General features: G+C 41.8%; 1 protein-coding gene across 1 annotated transcript; it reads left to right on the top strand.

Moving 5' to 3' along the window:
* The first annotated feature begins 90 nt into the window (after window positions 1-90).
* Window positions 91-12,211, top strand: LOC121446978 (alcohol dehydrogenase 1). The gene is made up of 9 exons (XM_041649927.1): window positions 91-214; window positions 2,000-2,101; window positions 2,644-2,782; window positions 4,836-4,923; window positions 5,090-5,309; window positions 7,149-7,409; window positions 9,176-9,311; window positions 10,951-11,089; window positions 11,701-12,211. Exons 1-9 carry the CDS (start codon window positions 197-199, stop codon window positions 11,723-11,725), a joined length of 1,128 nt encoding a protein of 375 aa, XP_041505861.1. The 5' UTR covers window positions 91-196; the 3' UTR covers window positions 11,726-12,211.
* The last annotated feature ends 9,680 nt before the right edge of the window (window positions 12,212-21,891 follow it).

The following is a 21,891-nucleotide window of genomic DNA, read 5'->3' as shown; positions in this document are numbered from 1 at the left end:
CCTAGACAGGACAGTGCCTCCCCTTAACTTGCAGTGAGAATAAACTGATGGGCGTGTCATAAATGGTCAGATCATGTGTCGCATCAGCTGACACCTCAGCTAACAAAATCTGTGTGCAACCTTGGCCCAGTGCACTGCAGGAGGGAAGAGCCAGCAGGGACCCATCAATCTCCTGCCAGCAGCGAGGACAGACAGCATGAGCACAGCCGGAAAAGTAAGAAAAAGATCTTGCTGTTGGGAATATATTCTCACTAACTTGCTAAAAGATGCTGACTTCTAACTCAGAAATGACGTGCACTGAAGGCAGGGTGTGATGTGTGCTATAGCACAGGGTGTGCACTGCACGACTGTGCAGCCCGGCTGCTGCTAAATACCTTTAACAAGAGCACACAGATTCTAGATCTGGGGCCGTCCTCCCTTCCTCACTAACTCTGCAGCACAGGGAATTCATTCTGAGCAACTGTGACTACCTTGTAAACAGAAAGTTGTAAAGAGATCTTCTGCAGAGAAGTCTTTGTTTATATCAAGATACCTTAGTGGGCTGTTCTTTGGAATCACAGCTTTCTTATGAAAAGAGAAAAGCCTGACAGGAATTTCTCATGAGCAATTGGACTCAGGAACTTAGTAGGATTGTCCCGTTAAACTTTGCTAAAATTTCTGACAAGCGGTAGATTGATTTCAACACTTTGGGATCATCCACGGTAAGATTACATTCCCATGCATGCCGGGATTTGGGAGGGTCCATTGCTGCACAATTCATAAAATCTCTAGAAGCTCTATAGAACTGTCTCTTCTCTCTTTAAAAAAAAATAAAATCCACATCTTACATACAATTAATTCTGAGAAAAACTGAATCACTTGCTAACACTGAAAATACCTAATAATACACATATATAGTACTGAGATTTCCAAAAAGTCATCTTCCTTGTTCAGCCTCTGTATGGTACTGAGAAACGCAAGCAGTCATTAAGCATAAATAACTGATTTGTGCTATCCAATTGCCTAATTATAACGCCTGTGTTTCCGTTGGCACAGGGTCTGTTTTAGGAGTTGGTCAAAGGTCCAACAGCTCACAGTGAGAACGGGGGGGGGGGGGGAGGGAAGGGGGTTGGAGACTTCTGAGTCCACGATGTGGCATGACTCGGTATAGAAGAGATGGGTGTAGAATCAGCACAGAAGGGGCAGTCGCCAGTAGTTTTGTTTCAAATCACTTTATTTTCTATCACTCCTGGTCATGTTTAGGATGGCATATCACATTTCAAGGAAAAGTAGTTAGGATAAAGAATGACTGACAAAGTTAAAAGAAAGACTGAATTCATGCAGCATAAGTGGAAACCCATTCTTATCAACCAAGCAAGAACTCAGGGACTAGGGAATCCAGGCTCTTAGGTGCAGGGTCAGTAACAGCACTATGTTGATCATAGGCTTGAGTTTACACTGCCTACAACAGCAAAATAAAAATGTGGCCAGGTATGATAGACCATCCCTGAAACCTCATTACTAGGAAGGCCTAGACAGAAAGATTCGTAGTTCAAGGCCAGCCTGGGCTGCTTTTCAGACTATGTCTCAGAAATCCAAAGCCGGGGGTTTGGCTCTGAGACAGTGTTCTTGCCCAAAACGCACAAAGTTCCAGGTTGTGATCTCAAGCACCTCAAAAACATATTAATAATTATAATTTAGAATTAAACATATATCAAATGTTTTTAGTCAAACAACCTCTTTTACTACAGTACCAGTGACTATCAGGAAACAAAAGAATACAAGCGTGGCCTGAAAGAGCACACATACACCAATTCATCCCCGATATGTGACCTTTCTCTTCCTGACCTTCTACTATGGTGTCACAGGTTTCTCAGGGTGTTTTGACTCCTTGTACATGAGAAGTGTCCATTTCTATGTAACAATGGATGGAAAATTGGGGACAGACACTGTGCATAGGAAATAGAGGAACAAAACTGCGGTGATCCCCTTGGAGCTGCAGTAACCCTTCCTCTTCCAGGTGATCAAGTGCAAAGCTGCTGTGCTATGGGAGACCAAGAAGCCCTTCTCCATCGAGGACATAGAAGTCGCACCCCCCAAGGCCCATGAAGTCCGTATTAAGGTAAAGTCCTTTTTTACCGTCTAAAATATTAGGTTTGAAAAACTCAGAAAATACCAAATATATGTGTCCAACTACCCATTAACATTCCGTTTCATATGCTCACCCCGACAATGAATGAACCTGTTGCTGAGCCTAGCTGTTGACCTCAGCCGCTGAAAGTTCAAAGTTTAACATAATGCCTGAAAACTTTTAAAAATGTTTAAGTGTTTGTAAAGTGCTAAAAATCTCGAGTCCAAAAGCAATTAATATTAGGTAATTTCTTGGTACTCATTTTCTGTCTCTTTTTCCATAACATAGCATCCATTTTTAGATATTGTATAAACTACATTTGGGGGGGGGGGTGACAATTCACAGGATGATCATTAACACTTAAGCTGTTTAATTGGGAGAAGAGATGAAAGCATGGGAAAACTTGGCCCTAAATCGAATCTAGAAGCAATAGGGGTTGTTAGCAAGCTCCTGAGAAGCCCCATTTCAGAATAGGTGTGCTAAACCTTCACAGTCGCTATCTTGGCTGAGTGAAATCAATCTCTTCTCTGTAGATGGTGGCCACAGGGGTCTGCCGCTCAGATGACCACGTGGTTGCCGGAAGCCTGAGCACACCACTTCCTGCAGTTCTAGGCCACGAGGGAGCTGGTATTGTGGAGAGCATCGGAGAAGGGGTGACTTCTGTCAAACCAGGTATAGAATTCTTTACCCTCAGGGTTTGTACTTTGGCGTTGATCCCAAGAGCTTCCCCCACAAAATAGGAAGCCCAGGCAGTAGGAGACTTGAAATCTGGCACATGGTCACAGGGTTTCCACCCCTTCCTCCCTTCAAGCCTCTGTCCTCTGGCATCCAATCATGTCTTTTCTCTTTCAACATCTATTTATTATCTACCAGGTGTCAGGTGCCGAGTTAGAGTCCCCATTGTGACCTTCAGAGTTCACAGTCTGCTAAGTTCCACTTCAGTGTCACTGAGCACCAGGGACTTTTCAGGATCCAAACAGACCTACAAATGGGGCAAAGGCAAGACCTGCAGGTCCAGGTTCTGAGTGCCTAGATGTAGGGAAGCTGCTCTGTGCTGAGTTCAGAGACCCGACTGCTCACCTGGCTTCAGGATGCCTCTCCTGTAGGATGCGTAGGTTTAACTGCATTGCATCCACATGATGGTTTTCTCTTCTCCTTTATTTTCCTCCTTCTTCAATATAGAAACATAATACAATATGTTTCCACAGACGGAAAAATATAGCCAAAGTCTTACAAACATAAACACCATTGTATTATCACTAGTTGGGCTGAAGGTGGTGGTTTGCACATTGCTTTTTACTTTATTCATGTTTTTACTTTAACTTCGTTTTTTGGATGTAAGGGTTGATTAAAAATATATTTTCTTGGGGCTGGAGAGATGGCTCAGAGGTTAAGAGCATTGCTTGCTCTTCCAAAGGTCCTAAGTTCAATTCCCAGCCACCACATGTGCTCACAACCATCTGTAATGGGGTCTAGTGCCCTCTTCTGGCCTGCAGGCTTACACATAGACAGAATATTGTATACATAATAAATAAATATTTTAATATATATATATATGTATATATATTCTGTGAAGCATAGTGATCAGGTCATTGATTTGTACAATAACATAGGTAGCACATGTGACTTAAAAACAAAATTATGTTCATCCCCAAAAAGATCACGTTAGCCAGAAGAGTCAGACATTTCTTGCATTCCAAATAACAAAAAAATAAGAAAAGAACGCGTCTGGCTGGAGTTAAGTACTGGTGTTTCCTTTATTTGGAAAAAAAGCTAACAGTAAAATGATACCTTTACTTCTCAGGATGCTTTGTCTATAGCAGAAAAAATTGATAGTTCATAAACAATTATCTAAAAAAAAAAATCACCTTTTCTTTCTCAGGGGAAACCTCTAACTCAGTGTTGAGAACTGAGATGTCCAGAGCAAGTCGTCCCTTCTCTGTCACATTTCAGTCTGTGTCCTCAAAAACAACTAAGATTATTCTTAAAGCATTTGTTTCATAATAAGAGAAGCACGATCATTTTGAAAAACCAAAACCTGGGTGATGAAGAAGGGACTCAGTGGGTTAAGTCATCCTGTAAGACAGTTGAAGCCCCCTGTAACTCCAGCTGCAGGGGATCCAGCGCCCTCTGCTGGCCTTCAAGGGCACCCACACAAGAGCATACACACATGGTACTCGGACATACACATAAAAACAGGACAAATATTTTTAAGAAGTAAAAAACTAGCTACCAAAATCTTTATTTTAATTTTACCTTATGATCAAGTTTAATTTTTGGTTTTATTTTTATTGTACAATATTCTCTGTGTTGTATTTGGCTTGTGTTTTATTATAATAATTATATAATAATCAGGTAACTCCAACTTCTCATGGGAACTTAGCAACTCATTACAACTAAAGTATATATTTATATTCATCAGTGAGTATATCTAAGGATTGACTAGGTTAATACGTGCAAAGCCCCTAAGAGCAACTGAGGCACACAATGAAAGTTGACTGCTGATCAGTAGATGTAGCTGTTTTTACATTTTCCTTTTATTTCAGTAAACTCTAGGCACATAGCAACCTTGATGAAGAGCAATGACCCATGCATGACGTAGCGCAGTTGGACCCTATCTCTTAGGAACCTTTCTAGGGCACACACATCCCTACATGAAAGCTTCATGTTCTTGCCTTAATAATTACTGGGTAGACATTAAGTCATTTTCTTGTTCCCCTTCCAGGCGATAAAGTCATCCCGCTCTTTTCTCCCCAATGTGGGAAATGCAGGATCTGCAAGCACCCGGAGAGCAACTTCTGTATGAAGAATGAGTAGGTTTCTCACTGTCTTCTTGCACAATTAGGTTGCACAGTGGTTTCTCGTTGTCTTCTTGCACAATTACATTGCACACTGGTTTCTTATTGTCTTCTTGAACAATTACATTGCACACTGGTTTTCCTCTGTCTTATGTCTTTGTTTGCTTATTTTACTGGCCAGTTTGTCACAGCCTCGGGGGACTTTGCTTGATGGCACCAGCAGGTTCACGTGTAAGGGGAAACCAATCCACAATTTCATCAGCACCAGCACCTTCTCCCAGTACACTGTGGTAGATGAGATGGCAGTGGCTAAAATCGATGCGACTTCACCCCTGGACAAAGTCTGCCTCATCGGCTGCGGGTTCTCAACTGGCTATGGCTCTGCTGTCAAAGTCGCCAAGGTAAGATGGACAGTGGCCCATGGACCAAGCTACGTATGTATTGTTGGGACCAAAGGAAAGAAATTGCTCACAGGCAGAGAGAGTTTTTGTCGAAAAGATAAGTCTGTCCAACTCCAGTGAGAATTCCCTCCACACACTCAAGAAAAGCTCTATAATAATATGCATCCAGTTCTGCCAAGTTCCCAAAGAAACTGGGCTCTCATAGAAATTGTTTGAAACTTATGTAGATCCGCAGCTGTAACACTTTGCATTTGCTGTTGTCTGTAAAGCTCTGTTATGTCCCAGTCCCAAGATACACTTGAGCAATAAAACATGTTTTAAAGAGTCAGAAACTGGAACACTTGGCCATTTGGGACAAATGGAAGATTTTAAAGTGGATATGTCATCACTGTTATCTCTAAAGTAAGCCAAAGTGGGGAGATCTGCACGGCACAAATGCTGTCACCAGTGTTTTTAAAAAGACCTGCACTGCTACAGAGAGCCAACCTGCCTGCGTAGTGGAAATTTCCTGAAAAGAAAACCGAGGCCTAATGGTGAACCAGGACTTAACGGCACTGGACCAGTGCGGCCCCTCTGAGCTGCCTGATGTTCTTTGAAAGAGCATCACGATGAACGTGGCCTTTGATAACGGCCAGATGCAGGCTGAGGTTGTCTCCTTTCGTTGTGGGGATTGAGAACAAAGCTTATCAGCAACATTATCCCAGAAAATTTAAACCTCGGTTGTGTTAGAGGTTTATCTTTTCTACAGTTTCTGTATCTTAGTGTGTGCACATCGCATGAGAGACAGCTCCTTTAGCTAACCTCAACTGTGTGTGACCTAGTGTATCCTGAGCAAGTTTGCTAGTAGATCCGTTAGAACCTCAGTCTATGACTCTAGGATTCTCCCACATCATCTTCACAGGTTGATGGTGTTGATTAAAATATTAATAGGAATAAAATATCCAAAAGGATTTTTGAACACTGAAGAAAATTCACCTTTATTATAGATGAAATTGATGTTCTTACTGAGTTAAGAAAAATTAAATACATTTGTTCAATAATTACATTCTATATGTATTTCATTAGCTTCAACCCTAAATGCAGTTACTCCTTGTGCAGTTGCTCATCTGTTTCAACAGGAGGACTGAGTGAGTCTTGCAAGCCATGGGTACTTGTGGTCAAGGATTTCAGTCATTGTTATTAAAATACAGACCAATTTAAGGCAGGCTTAAAGTCTCACAAAGACAACATTGGTCTCTTGCTATATTTTCTTAAAGTTTCCTATCCACTTTCCTGTTAAGCCAGGGATGACTTGTCAATGCGTCCCAGAAGACTTCTGCTCCAGTAACCCTGGTTGTGACTACTGAATGATAGTGAACCAAGGAATTAATGATGGAAGGCTGGTTTGACTACCCTACAGTCTCCTGGAGTAACCATGATCATTTGTTTCACTTACACAAATTGATTTTGTGTATGTGTAAGATGTCATTGTGTAGCCCTTGAAGGTGTAAGTCATTTCCATGTCAAGTTCAATGATCATCAGTACAGCTGGTCTCACTAAGGTTTCCCACTGAATTAGAATGGGGTTCTACATGGAGAGATTCCAATTAACTGGTAGAGGCTGTTACTGGATCCTGAGATGAACAAAAACGATAACTCTACAGATACATCTAATATAGAGCAAATTTTGAGAACCAATGTTTACCCCTTCAGGCAGCTATAGCCAGAAGAGGTTTTGGAAGCAGGTGGAATGACATCTGAGAGGCCAGGACAGAGGACAAAGCAAGGTGCTTTGTGCAGCATGGAGCACTGCCTAGCAATCACTCTTTGGTCCATCTTTTGAATTTTCTGCAAACATAGGTGACCCCAGGCTCCACCTGTGCTGTGTTTGGCCTTGGAGGTGTCGGTCTGTCTGTCATCATTGGCTGTAAAACAGCTGGAGCAGCCAGGATCATCGCTGTGGACATCAACAAAGACAAGTTTGCGAAGGCCAAAGAATTGGGTGCCACTGAGTGCATCAACCCTTTGGACTACAGCAAACCCATCCACGAAGTACTCCAGGAAATGACCGATGGAGGGGTGGACTTCTCCTTTGAAGTAATCGGTCGCCTTGACACCATGGTAGGTGCTGTGGCATGCCTTGAGATCTGTCCTTCTGCCATCCATAATATGCACCAGACAGCAAAATAGAAATCTCATGCAGAAAGCTACTTTAGATAGTAATATTCCATCTCTAGTTTCCTTCTCATATTGATTAATTCAGTATAGTGATAAACATTTTTTTCATTCTACAAACTAGTCTCAAGTAATAAACCTCCATTAATACAGGAAAGCCCTTCATTGAGCTATTATAAACTGTCTTACTGATTTTTAGTAAAAAAAATTAACTTATCAAGCAAATTTAAATGCAAATTCTGTTCATAAATGGACAAACATGATTTTCTTCCACATTCTTATTATTATATAATATTTGAAATGAAATATTCTGAAAAGTATTTCAAGATTCATCATATGGCCAACAGGACTAACGAATAATATGTGGACAAGTATTAATTCTTAGGATAAAACATGTAGAGGAGCTGTTGCTTCAACAGGTCTCCATATCCTTAGCACAGAGACGGCACAGTGAGGGGCACCCACAAACATCTCGTTTTACATGTTGGAGGAAATACTTTTAAAATTGAATTCACAGATTCTGCCATACCCTCTAAATTCAAGAGATACGCGTTTTGTGAGTTTGTTTATGATATACATTACATAGTGAATGTAAAACACTTAGCATGGAGCCAGCTGCCATGTGGTAAGCACTCAATTAAGGTCAGCTGGGGATAATGATAAGAAAGGAAATTGCCAAGCTTACCGTGCTTGTGTGTTTGAATACACATGATATTACTTTCAAATAGTTACAAACACCATACATGGCTAAAGAACACTTCTCCAGTACATATCAGCCAACCTAAGACCTCTGCAGTTCTAGAGAAGCATCCCCAGAGACCTAAAGAATCACCATTATGGAGGTCCTCCAGAAAGCCTTAGAAGAGTTGGTAATAAAGAATGGGAATGGTGCCCCGAGAGTGGCATTCTTCTCAGCCTTGAACTGAGGCTAGATGTCAAGAGAGGCTAGCCTCTCCTCTGTGGATGGGGAGTCCTTCCATGCTGGTGTTCCGGTTTCCTCACGGCCATAGCTCTTCTGTGATACACTAGACGGTCTCCCTGTTTGCTCATCTGAGCCTGGGTTGTCATGTGGATTTGAAGATCCAAAACTCTGATTCCCACGTGTTCTGAGGACATCTAGTTTTCTAAATGTCATATTTCAAAATCAAAAGATGGACTATCATGTATCTTTGGGGATCATAAATCATCTTTTAGTACAGAATTTTAGATGAAACAATTGAAAGGTAAAAACTTCCTGGATGTCTCCAGATAACAGAATAATGTAAAACCAATGCACACACTGGATTCACAGCCACTGAAAATTTGCCCGTTCTTGATCTAAGCCTCACAGTAGGGACGTGTTATAAAGGGAGGTTGACAAATAGGTAAGAGACAACTTCTGATGATGTCACCATTACATCTTCACCATCTAAATTCTGTCTTAGAGTGCAAACTTCAAAACTGTAGTTAATGGACAATGACAGTGAGTGAACCTACGCATAGGCGCCTGAGAGTCACGTGATGAGGAAACAGTGTTCTCCTTGGAGGACCCAGACTGCACAGGCTCCCAATGAGACTTGCTTCTTTATTAGTTGATAAGGAAGACTTGAGCATAAATTCATTCATTCTCTCTTTCTCTCAAAACATTTCTCTGTAAATTTCTTCATATGACATGAAACTGTATCGTGAGTAGACCACAAGAATATCCACTTTGAATATTATTTATATTCCAGCTGTCTTCTCTGTTAAGCAGCCACGCATCATGTGGTGTAAGTGTCATTGTTGGGGTGCCTCCTCATGCTCAAAGCCTCTCTGTGAACCCCATGTTGCTGCTGTTGGGTCGTGCCTGGAAAGGAGCAATATTTGGTGGTATGTATTCACAGCTGAGGATCAAGTTCTCTATGTGTTCTTGTGTGTCAAGGTGGATGTGTGGATGTGTGGAGTCAGAGAACATTTGAAGTCGTTACACTGGAGCAATTGGCCTTGTTGTTTTAGACTGGGGGGGGGGGGGGTCACAGTGACCTGCAGTTCATGGTCAGGCTAGTCTTCCTGGTCAGCCAGTCTCAGGAATCTGTTAGCACTGAATCAGCTATCTATTGTTACTGACTTTTGTTTTTGTTTTGTTTATATTCTGGAGCTCAAATTCAGCTTCTCTGACAACCTCACCCCCTACCCCTACCCCCACGTCATCCCCTACAGTAACATTCAGACAGGAAGCAATTGAAGAGAACTTTTTAAAAATTGTGATAGGAGCTGGAGAAATGGCTTTTCTGTTAAGAACATTGGATGCACTTCCAGAGGACCCATATTCAATTCCCAGCACCCACATGGCAGTTCTCAGCTGTCTGTAACTCCAGTTAAATAGGATCTAACATCCTCACACAGACATACACGCAAGCAAAACACCAAACAATGCGCTTAAAATAAAAATAAATTATTTTAAATGTATTGGTTGGGTGGTGGCGGTGCAAACTTCTAATCCTAGCACTTGGGAAGCAAAGGCAGGTGATCTCTGAGAGTTCAAAGCCATCCTGGTCAAAGAGCTAGTTCAAGGACAGGCAGGGCTACAAAAAGAAACCTTGTCTCAAAAACCAAGAAAGAAACAAAGAAAAAAGAAAAGAAGAGGAAATTAAGGAAAGGAGAAAGGAAGGAAGGAAGGGAGGGAGGGAGGGAGGGAGGGAGGGAGGGAAAGGAAAGGATGCTCAAGCATGGGTCTCCACAATTTGTGGCTTCTGGTGGGGTGGTGGTGAGGAAGGACTCAATTTTATTTAAGAAGCCGTTGGGAGTTCGGCCATGCTCCAGTGAGAACATAGGCAACACAAATTGACCTTGGTATATTTTTTCCTTGGGAGATGTCACAAGTGTTGCAGGGTAGACCTGGAAGGACTGGGAAGTGAGTGTGATCAGGGGCATTGTGTGAAATTCCCAGATAATCAATAAAAATCTAATGTCAGAAAAAAAAACAAACAAAAAGAACTATATTACCTGAATTATGTCCCCATCTTTGAGGTTCTAATTCCTAACTTTTTTCAGAATTTCATCCCTTTTGTAACAGAAAAGTTCTTAGAAGGCAACATGAAAATCACTGTTCTCTCTATAGCAAGAACTAATGCAGGAAATCCCAAGACAGGCTGCTCTGCTCCCCATAAACGAGCCAGGGTTTTCCTGGCTTCTTCTACGTGGGTCTCTAAGGCCCGAAAATGCCTCATAGGACAGAGAGAACCCAAGGCAGTAGTGTTTGCCTACACTCCCTTCCTTTGGTTATAAACATCTGCAATATGATTTCTCTAGGAAAGATCTACTAAGCTGCCGTCACCAGCCAGGGACCCTGACATCAGGTGGCATGTTATAAGTCATTAACGCCATGCAGAGGGTGTTTGAGTCCCGCGTCTGCCACTCAGGTGGCAGCATGGGCACTGTTAGGAACTTGGTTTCTTTGGAAGATCTCTTGTCTAATTCTCCTGCCTGCCCCCTGGCTGCATCTCACGGTGCTGCTCTCTCCTTTCAGGCTTTAAGAGTAAAGATTCTGTCCCCAAGCTTGTGGCTGATTTCATGGCTAAAAAGTTTCCATTGGAGCCGTTAATTACCCATGTTTTACCTTTTGAGAAAATCAATGAGGCGTTTGAGCTGCTTCGCTCTGGAAAGAGGTGAGAGCTTTAAGATTCTTTGTATGGGGTGGGTGGGGAAAAGAGATTATTTTTATGGTAGGAGAAATGACCGACAGAAATGAAAGAGAAATGGGAGAAGAGCAAAAGTGGGACTTCAGTGACCGTTCAGGCTCTGCACGCACATGTACGACCCAGGGCATTTATAACGCTAAGCCTCAGTTTTCACAGTCTCTAAAATGGACAACCTATGATAATGGACCTTATAGTGCCACTGCTTAGGATGAAGTTTAAATGAGACAATGCCTAAAAAGCTTCTACAAAGTGTATGGCAAATAGCCAGCATGAAATGTCTATTATTTCCCACAGCTGCTTTTCTTATAACAGCCAGGCAGGATCAGTAGTATTTAAGAAATCTAACTTAGAACAGAAATCTAAATGGCAGTCATATCAAGATGTTCTGGTGAGTTCAGAGTTGAAGAGACAGAAGGTTAGAGAGGTCAGAAAAAGGAGGATTGCCCATTTATGGACTTGTCCTTAGTCACAGGGAGCCTGAATGGCTTTCACTGAGACTCATAACACATGCTTTATTTACCCTCTGGGCACTGTGAGTTCTGGGAATGTGAACCAACATCTTATATCTCATATTTCAGTATCCGGACTGTCCTGACGTTCTGAGACCATACTGATGCCTTCCTACTCCTGACCCCTGCACTCCACTGAATCACGACACCAGCCACATACAGCACTAATGTTGTTCCTTAGAGACACTGCTAATAAAGTAATCATGTAAGCTTTCCGCGAGAAACTGAATTATCTGTGATTTCGTTTTCAACCCCAAGTGAGAGCTACCACACCTCAAATGGGGAACTGGAGGCTACCTAGCCTTCCTTCTGATTGATTGACCTCTGTCATCTTTCCTACTGGGGACAATGTGTCTTGTGACATCTTGCAATCTTTTCTCTCTGGAATCCACAGTCACTCAGTGGAGCAGAGAGCTCTTTCTACCCCAGTACGCACAGGATGACCTGCGTGCTCAGCCTTCCTGCCACACTTCCCCTTGTCTGTATTTCATCTTTATGAGCTGTCTGCATATGAAGCAAACACCACAGCATGCTAGTGAACATGTAATTGTTATCTCAAATAAAAGCAAGTCTGAAATCATGACTCAGCACATCTTATTGGCTAACTTTACACCTTGATTTAACCCATTTCTATTAATCTATATATTGCCACATGGCAGTGGCTTACCAGGAAAGATTTGGCATGTCTGATTTTGGCAGCTCCTACACCACAGGACAAAAACTAGAGGGAGGTAAACTCTTCATCCACAGAAATCAGCCATAGTAATAATCAGGTTTGGCAATGGACTTGCTAAATTAAATACCCACAGACTTTTCCAATGGAATTGTCTGACCAAATCCGGAACTAAGAAGCAGATAGACTGTTATTACCAAGTTGGCTGATGTCTGCTCTTCTTGGTTGTCCTTTGGGGAGGGTGGAAATCTCTGGCCTCACTTGAAAATGGAAGGTTTGTTTGGTTTGTTTGGGTTTTTTGTTTTGTTTGTCTTTTTTGGTTTTTGTTTGTTTGTTTGGTTGGTTGGTTGGTTGGCTCGGTTTGTTTTTTCAAGACACAGTTTCTCTGTGTGGCTTTGGAGCCTGTCCTGGAACTCACTCTGTAGACCAGGCTGGCCTTGAACTCACAGGAATCCACCTGCCTCTGCCTCCTGACTGGTGGGATTAAAGGTGTGCACCACCATCGCCTGGCTATGACTACATTTTTATAACTAAAAATGGCTGGATGAATCCTGTATTTAAAACCCAAAGTAGAAATAAATAATTTTACATTTATCCAGAATGTAGAATTCTTTGAATATGAGACCCTCATCATTTTTCTGATTTAAGTTGAATTGGCAAGTAGCACTGTGCTGTCAGATACCGCATGCCTTACCATGAGCCAAGTGCCTAACCCCAAGCATCCCCACCTCCCCCTGTGTCTCCTTACTCTCGCTCCCTGAAGATTTTTCTCACTAATTATCCATGTTTACACATAACAGTTAAGTTTATAAAGATCAAAGACTTGAAACATAAAGACAACTACAAGAGATTAATCGTTTGAAATATTTTTTAGGTGCACATGAGTTTTTTGTTTCCACGTGAAAAATGCAGCACACGATTAATGTGCTACAGCGCACACCCGTTCACTACCTTCTGTCTTTAATGTGCCACAGCGCACACCCGTTCACTACCTTCTGTCTTTAATGTGCTACAGCGCACACCCGTTCACTACCTTCTGTCTTTAATGTGCTACAGCGCACACCCGTTCACTACCTTCTGTCTTTAATGTGCTACAGCGCACACCCGTTCACTACCTTCTGTCTTTAATGTGCTACAGCGCACACCCGTTCACTACCTTCTGTCTTTAATGTGCTACAGTGCACACCCGTTCACTACCTTCTGTCTTTAATGTGCTACAGCGCACACCCGTTCACTACCTTCTGTCTTTAATGTGCCACAGCGCACACCCGTTCACTACCTTCTGTCTTTAATGTGCCACAGCGCACACCCGTTCACTACCTTCTGTCTTTAATGTGCCACAGCGCACACCCGTTCACTACCTTCTGTCTTTAATGTGCTACAGCGCACACCCGTTCACTACCTTCTGTCTTTAATGTGCTACAGCGCACACCCGTTCACTACCTTCTGTCTTTAATGTGCCACAGCGCACACCCGTTCACTACCTTCTGTCTTTAATGTGCCACAGCGCACACCCGTTCACTACCTTCTGTCTTTAATGTGCTACAGCGCACACCCGTTCACTACTTTCTGTCTTTAATGTGCTACAGCGCACACCCGTTCACTACCTTCTGTCTTTAATGTGCCACAGCGCACACCCATTCACTACCTTCTGTCTTTTTTGGGTCAAGAATCGGATGTGGCAGAACTGGTTTCTCTGTGGTGTCAGGTGTCCATTGAGTGGTCTGCCTTGCCTTCTGGAGCCTCTTTCAGTGCAGTGATGCTTGCTAACTCCATTTGAAATCACAGAAATAGCTTGAGTACAAACTGATCGTAGGTAGAATTTGTTCACTGTGTATAACACTGAGGCTTCCACTCTCTTCCTGGCTGTCAGCCAGGGAAAATATCTCAACCTGCTCCCTGCATCCTCTTATACTGCCATCTCTTGCTTCCCCTCCAGCCTACAGGGACACAGTCCTATGTCATACTATCATGGTGGTGGGAATCTTAGCACCATTTGCCCCATAACACAGCCGAAGGTCCCATTCCCACCTAAGTGTGAAAGATGCCACAGCACATGTACACAGGGGTTGGAATCTTGAAAGTCACCTTGGAATTCTGTCTACCATTGGGGCTTAGTCAGCCTGCTTTGCTATAACAGTAATAGCATATGCTGGGTATATTAAAGAAAGACACTTATTTCTCACCCTTCTAGACACTAGGTTCAAGATACCATCAGAGCCAGTGTATGCCTAGGACACTTCCCGGCCTGATCATAGATGCTTTCTCTTCTTCCTTTCTCAGCATAGGGATCAGTTGTCCTCACAAAAATTTTATAAGGGATGGAGTTCCTCCCAAAGATCTCAACCCTAAACACTATCAAGCTGGAAATTTGGCATCAGCATAAGAATTTGGGCAAGACACAACCACGTTACTATAGCATACCCATGACAAAAGAATATGTGACGAAGTCTTTGCTATCAAGGTCTCACCACCTATCACAGAACGTGACTAGCAGCAGCCTGAGTGTCTTGCCTTTGAGTGTCTGTCACAGGAACATAATGCAATGCAATTCTAACTACAGGGCGAGTGGTTTAAATAGGTTAAGCAATTGTGTTTATATGTAAATGTATTCTAACCTAGAAATTACTGGTTAATTCTGAGTTGGTAGTGTTTACAGTGTGGGTGGAACACAGGTGACTTCATGGGGGTGAAACAAGATTATAGGAGTAACAGAGATAGGGGTGCGGGGGACAAGAAAATGTTCATAGTTTGAAAATGTATTGCTTCGATTCTTTGACAATTTGTGATGTAACTCAAAGCAGGAGGATGCTTTCAATGGTCTCATAAACTTGCCTTTGTATAATACCACTGGCCAAATTCTGAAAGAAATGCATATTTTGCTATGAAGAAATAAAATCAGCCAGATGATATAGTATACCTGTAATCTCAGGGCTCAGAAACTGAAGACAAGAGGATCCCAAATTTGGAGCAAGGCTGGGTTATATAGCAAGATCCTTTCTCAAAAAAACAAAACAAAACCGAGAGAGAGAGAGAGAGAGAGAGAGAGAGAGAGAGAGAGAAGACAGAGGAGGAAAGAAGGAAGGAAAGGGACAATAAAAAATAATGTGCAAGAAAAACATTTGAAACATATGTGATTGGCAGAGTTACGCTCTTAGTATCCACATGCTTCTTCATTTAGGAAGAAAATCAATAGACTATACAACAGAAACTTCCAGAAGAGAAGTCGGTGTCTAAGAAGCATATGACAGGTGCTGAACCTTAGCAATGGTCAGACTACAGAACAAAAGCAGGGGCTAACTCTCTACTCACCCACTGGCCTGTGCTCCCTGTAGGCCCGTGACTCATCACAGGCTCCTGGCAGCCACGTAGCAACACTTATTAAAATGTAAAATCATACGTATCCATTGCACATGGGAAATGACTATAGAAATAAATGCATCTGTATAAACAGATAAAACACAAAGCTGTCAACTTCAGCCTTTTTTATAAGGTGGGAGTAATCCTTGGCCATTTTAGCTGGAAGAATAAGGAATTCCAACTTCCCGTCTGGAAGAATATGTGAATCTTCAAAGAGAACAAACTGCATTTGGTAGGACGGATAGGATGTTTCCCCAACCATGCATGGACAGGATCAGAATAATGGGTCATATGGTCTGATCTTTGTGACAGTCTGTGGGAGCCCACGTGTGACTCAGTTTCCATCTGGAGTCGTTTCTGACTTGAAGTCATTTGAGTTCCTGGGGAGGGATGTCTTCATAGGGACACTGCAGATTCCAAGGGCACTCGGAGGTGCAGTAAGTATATCCCAGGAGTATCAGCAGTCACATGGTGTAAACACAAAAAACTCAGCAGTCATGTGGTGTAAATACAAAAATGAGGTTCACTGTGCAGTGTGAAAATAAGTAAGAAGTTTCTCGAGTATGAGTGTAAAATGAGAAGTAACTTAAGTAAGAAGTAACTTTAGTATAAGGGCATAAAGTAATTATGGGCCAAGAAAATACTAAACAGCTCTTTGTACATTTCCTGAAAAAAATATTCTAAAAGTTAGAGGTGCATCAACAACTGTGTGAAGTTTTAGAATTTGTACACTTACTTATAGATATTTTAAAGGTTAGGGGTACTAAGGAAAGAAAACAATTGTTTCAGTTTTTGAAATGTGTAAAGGATGTGTGCCCCTGGTTCCCTGCAGAAGGGAGTATGAATCTAGAGATTTAAAAAGGTCTGTGTGAAGGAATGAATGCGCTTTGTCTTGGTCTGTGTTTAGACTGTTGCTATGTTGCTGTTTTATGTGTTCGTGTCTCTGAAAAGCTTAAGTGGCACGGGTACCTGTCTGTCTGTCATTACCGTCCGTTGTTGTCTATTGATCTTTGTTATCCTGGAGGAGATGAGGCAGGTAACCTCCACCTCTAGAGTCCTGTACATTTTTTATTGGATCAGCTCCAAGACTTTGGGTCCAGAAAGAAAAGCTTCTCTAAAGAGAGGCACGGCACTGGCCACCTCCCTTTGTTGTTCTCCGGTCCACAGCCAGCCAGCAGCTCCTACAGAGGGCAGAGGTGCGCATGCTCTGGTGGGCAGAGCAGTTACTACAGGGAAACCTGCTCATGTGAACCGGGCGGCAGGGAACTGACTGCTTGCAGTTGAAAAACTGCACAGATGTGAAACAGAGAATCTTTGATTGTGGCTGGAGAGTTAACAATTTTTCTTCAGGAATACTAGCAGTTTATATAAATTTTTTCAGGAATGCTATACAAGTTTATATAAATTCCAAGGGTCTGAAAATATACAGGCCTAAGGACATCAATATAGGTTGTAAGGATCTGAGGGCATAAAAGCTTGGATTATATGGATCTGAGAGGATATTCTGAAAAATATAGATAAAATTTTTAAGAAATAATGGCTTAAGGTGCATATGGAAATTATTACAAGATTTCTTTCCCCTTCTATAGTATTATTATTATGCCAGGATTTCAAAAGTCCAGAGTTTAGCATTAATAGAGTTCTGACAAGCTAATAGAGCAATGATTGCTTACTGTTTGAGTCACAAGCTCAAGTTTTTAAATTTTTTTGATTGTATTCTGATTATAGGCTTTTATGCTGTTTAATCCAAATCTATAGTTTTTGTTAGAGCTCAAGGGCGTGAGTCTATTCCTGCTGTTTTACAGATACCTGTTACCTTCTTTTTATACAATGTAGATTTCAGTACAGACTAATATTGCTAATACATCTGAAAGTTTTATGTCCTTTTATAAAATGGAGATTCATATAAACTTTGGAAAATGGAGAGAATTATAAAACTTGGATCCACCTCTCACAAAATAAAAAGATTACAGTATTTTTTCTGTCTCTCTCCTGGTCTTGAGACCCTTCACCTTCCTTCATTACTATGAGTAACTTCTGTTCCTAGCTTGTATTTGTTTCACCAGATTCTCACTTGGCTGACAAACGCATCTAAGCATCAATGGCCGATAACAACCTGCTCCAAATGACTATGAGTCCTGAACTTGCTGAAACCTGACGTGGACCCATCCAGCCAATGTGATTGCTGTCTATTCAGTCTGTCAATGAATCAGAGGCTTCTAAGTTCCTTTTATTACCTTTGACTAACAGTCTAGCATTCCAGGGCCCTGATAACAATGTCCTAAGGTCAGCAAGCAGTAATTACAGAAAAGAATACATCATCCCTGTTCTCCCCTGGAATGTTAGATAAAAAGGGAATTTCCCTGTCAATCATCACAGGGATTTTGGTCATTGATGCCTTGAATAAATGATAATTCCTATCTGGGTGCCATTAAATTAATGATGCTAAAATCTCAATATCAGCTTCTGGAACCAACTCATCTCAAGGATTTGAGATGATGTACTATGCGGGGTAAGGATTTTGAAAGGACACATGGGAGTCTTAATTAAAAATATAATAACAAAGGGGGAGTTAGTGTTACACCCACAGTCACCATATATATGTTTTATTTTAAATTTTTAAATGTGAATGTCTGTGAATAATCTTCCATGAATAGATTTTGGCATGAAAGCACCACTGTGTAAAATTGCTTAGGTCTAATGGGAAGATCCATCTACTGGTTTATAAAGGGGTTCTGACTTTGTTTTGGTATGAGGAGAGGGCACGTTTGTGTCTTTTCACAGGATGAAATTGAAGCTCAATCAGTAGGGTATATGGAGCAGAGAGATGCTGATCCTGCTGCTGCTGCTGCTGATGATGATCCAGAATGGCCAGAGAGAGACCCATTAGGCCTATGTTTCTGAACCACCTAGTTTGCATTCTGCTGTTTGAAAAGGAAAGGAGATTGTGGTCATAGCCAACAATACACATCTTTTAGACTCAAGGCATTTTGTAAAAAGAAAACTTTACAGATCACACAAGATCAAAGTCACAGATGTCCAACTCGCCAGTCCACTAACAATGGATCTGAATCTCAAAGTTGTCATCGGCACTGTGCGCCCTCCCTGTCTGGTTGAGGCTTTGCTCCTATGGCCTTGGACCTTTGTGTTGCCATGGTGAGCGGCTCAGCTCCTTATGCTTCAAGGCTCCTGTAGGAGAAGAGTTTTTTAGAATAGAAGAGGAAGGATGGAGGAGTTAGGAGGAGGACAGGATTATTAGAAACAGAACAGTAAAGAGCAGGTGAAATGAAGAACACTAGCCTGTCTGTGTGGGGTTATTTAAAAGATTCCCCCACTTTCAATTTTATCCCAACACTTGGGAGGTATTTCTTTCCTTGTTGCTACTTTAAAAATCTCTCTCCCTCTCTCTCTCTTTCTCTTTCTGGGTAAAATGCACCATACTGGAGCTTTGTGCTTGTCTGCAAAATCGCAGCCGCCTCAAAAAGTTCCCATTAATAATCATCCAGTGGAGCTCAGAGACTTAAACAGATAAGCATCTTCCCCCTCTCTTCCTCTACCTGTCGGTACCCTCCACCTTCACTTCAGCTGGTGTCCTCACCCCTCCCCTCCCACCTCCAGTTCATCAGACTCAAGCAGGCATGCCACTGCTGTTTGTCTCTCCAGCCTGGTTTCCTACAGACCTCATCTGACTCTAAAAGTCTCTTTTCCTGACACTAGGGACCTATTTCTGCAGCTCTTTGTCTTCTTATTAAATGCCTAACTACTTTCCAAGTATAGATAAAAATATGGCTGCAATATGTTTGGTTTGTTGTTGTTGCTTTTTGACTGGTTCTGTCTGAGTTGACAGGTTCTTTCTGTTTTTCTGCCAGCTCAACAAATACTTTTCCTCCTTTTGTTGCCCATCAGCCAGCTGTTTTGGTCTCTTTACTGAGCCTTGTTTATCTCACAATGCCCTATAAGGATTCACAAAACTGCCGATCTCCTTGTTTGTTGTATTTCTGGCTAAGAGCTTTCCTTTCCATATTACAATGACTTCAAACTTTTATCTTTAAGACTAAATTTAACAGAAATAAAACATAAAGTTCTAACTTTACCAAGACAACAAACTTAGATCTTAAACTATCAAAAATAAACATGTTCTAAAACTTTTAAAAAATGATGCTTAACTTTTAGTATTTCCCACTCCACAGGTATTTATTATAATTCCCAGGGTTAAGCTACTGTGAAAAGAACATACTTAAAACACTCAAGCTGGGTGATGGTGGCGCACGTCTTTAATCTCAGCACTCGGGACGCAGAGGCAGGCGGATCTCTGTGAGTTCGAGGCCAGCCTGATCTACAAGAGCTAGTTCCAGGACAGGCTCCAAAGCTACAGAGAAACCCTGTCTTGAAAAACCTAAATAAATAAATAAATAAATAAATAAATGCGCTCAAGTATCCAAATAAGAAAATAGAGATTTTAGATATTCATACCCCATTACGTTCTAAACCATGCTCTCTAGGTAATAAACTATATAAACAACTCTTAGGACAATATGAGTTCCTTCCTCAGACACTTCTCCACAAAATTACTCCCAAACCTTTAGTCAAATAGAAGGATTTCCTCACTGGACACTGGAAAGATCCAGATGTTTTAATAATATCAGATAGAGGGTATGCTTGCTTGTTTTCACAGAACACCAAATCACCATTGTGGATTCCAGATTGGCTGATTAAGACCCTCGGCAAACCAAATGTATCCCCAAACCCAGCAATGTCAGAAAAGAGAAAGCTCACACCATCATAGCTCTCTCCCCGGAGTGACCCTGAGCACCGCCTCTGAGGGGGACTCTGAAAGCACACAACCAACTCCTGGACTTCCCCCAATGGATGCCTCATGTCTTCCCTGAAACAGGAGTCTCCTTTCGTCCCTAAAACTTGGATAAAATCTATGCTTAGTCTTACACCTTCTTAGACCGCATTGTAAATCAATGGACAACATTTGGCTGGGTCAGTCTCACTTATGTGGCCCTGCCCACTCAGTCCCTCACATCTCAGACTCGTTCATACCATTTTTTGGCTGCCAATGATCACCTTAGTCTTCAACTACCTGCATAGTGCAATTATAACTCAACTGACATTCAGGCTTGTGCTATGACCCCATCCGCCATCTTATATACAGAGGAGACAGGAACTTTAAACATCATTCCAAATGGATCAATTTATGATAACAGCTGTTATCTGACTGACTGCTTTGCCCCTCTACTAATCCCAAAGCCTTCATCCTTCTTCGTCAACCTCCTCATGTAATGCTACCTGTTAATCTCTCTTCCATATTTACCCTAGAGCATGCTGCCAGCTCTCTCTACATCCTAAGAGATGCATTGTTGAGCTTACCATTGGTATTACTGCTCTCATAACCATTGTAAGTTCTGTTGCTGCTCCTACTACAGCTCTGGTTCAGCAAATACACACTGCTAACCATGTTAACACCTTGTCTAAGAATGTTTGGTCCTTATGGCTCTGGTCACTCAGGAAGGAATTGATCGAGGATTAATAGAACAAATGTTGTAGAAAAAGCCATTCCTTATGGGCAATCAGATCCAGAATATTAAAGTACATTTGACAACAGCATGTCATGCTGATTTTAAGTGATCTATGTCACTCCTTTACCTTTTAATGCCTCAGAAATGTCTTGGGATCAGGTGCAGGCTCACCTGAGAGGCATCAGGAATAGTTGCCATCTAGGTATAAATACAGGTGCCTTACATTCTCAGATTAGTGCTATCAGCCACTCCAGACTCCAACTTCCTTCTGTAGAGGACATAGCTAATTATATTGTCAGTTCAGTTAAGAATTTTGTTAGCAATAATTCCTTGTGGAACCTTCTTATTAATTTGGGAATTATAGGGGTGTTGATCGTCTTGCTCTTATCTTTTTTTTTTTAATCTCGGTCATCCTCAAACGCTTAGGATCTGCTTTGCATGTTGCCTAGAGAGAAATCCACACACTGTTTTTATTAAATAAAAGAAGGGAGTTGCTACGGATCACAAGATTATGCCATGAGAGCTCAGCACATCCTTCAGGGATTAACTCATCAGAGATGCTTATCTCATGTGGGATGGACCTCATTTAGCAAGGGATGAGGAGTCTCCTCACCAGAGATGCCATCTCATCAACCTTATCTGCAAAATGATAAGGAATACCACCCTCTGAATGTGGTAAGCTGTCCCCATTGCAGACTTCTT

The sequence above is a fragment of the Microtus oregoni genome, unplaced genomic scaffold, assembly GCF_018167655.1.
Source record: "Microtus oregoni isolate MIOR12 unplaced genomic scaffold, Mior012 000000F_ref0000247, whole genome shotgun sequence".
NCBI classification, from domain to species: Eukaryota; Metazoa; Chordata; class Mammalia; order Rodentia; family Cricetidae; genus Microtus; species Microtus oregoni.
Note: the sequence above shows the minus strand (reverse complement) of the source record. Positions and strands in the feature narration are given on the sequence as shown.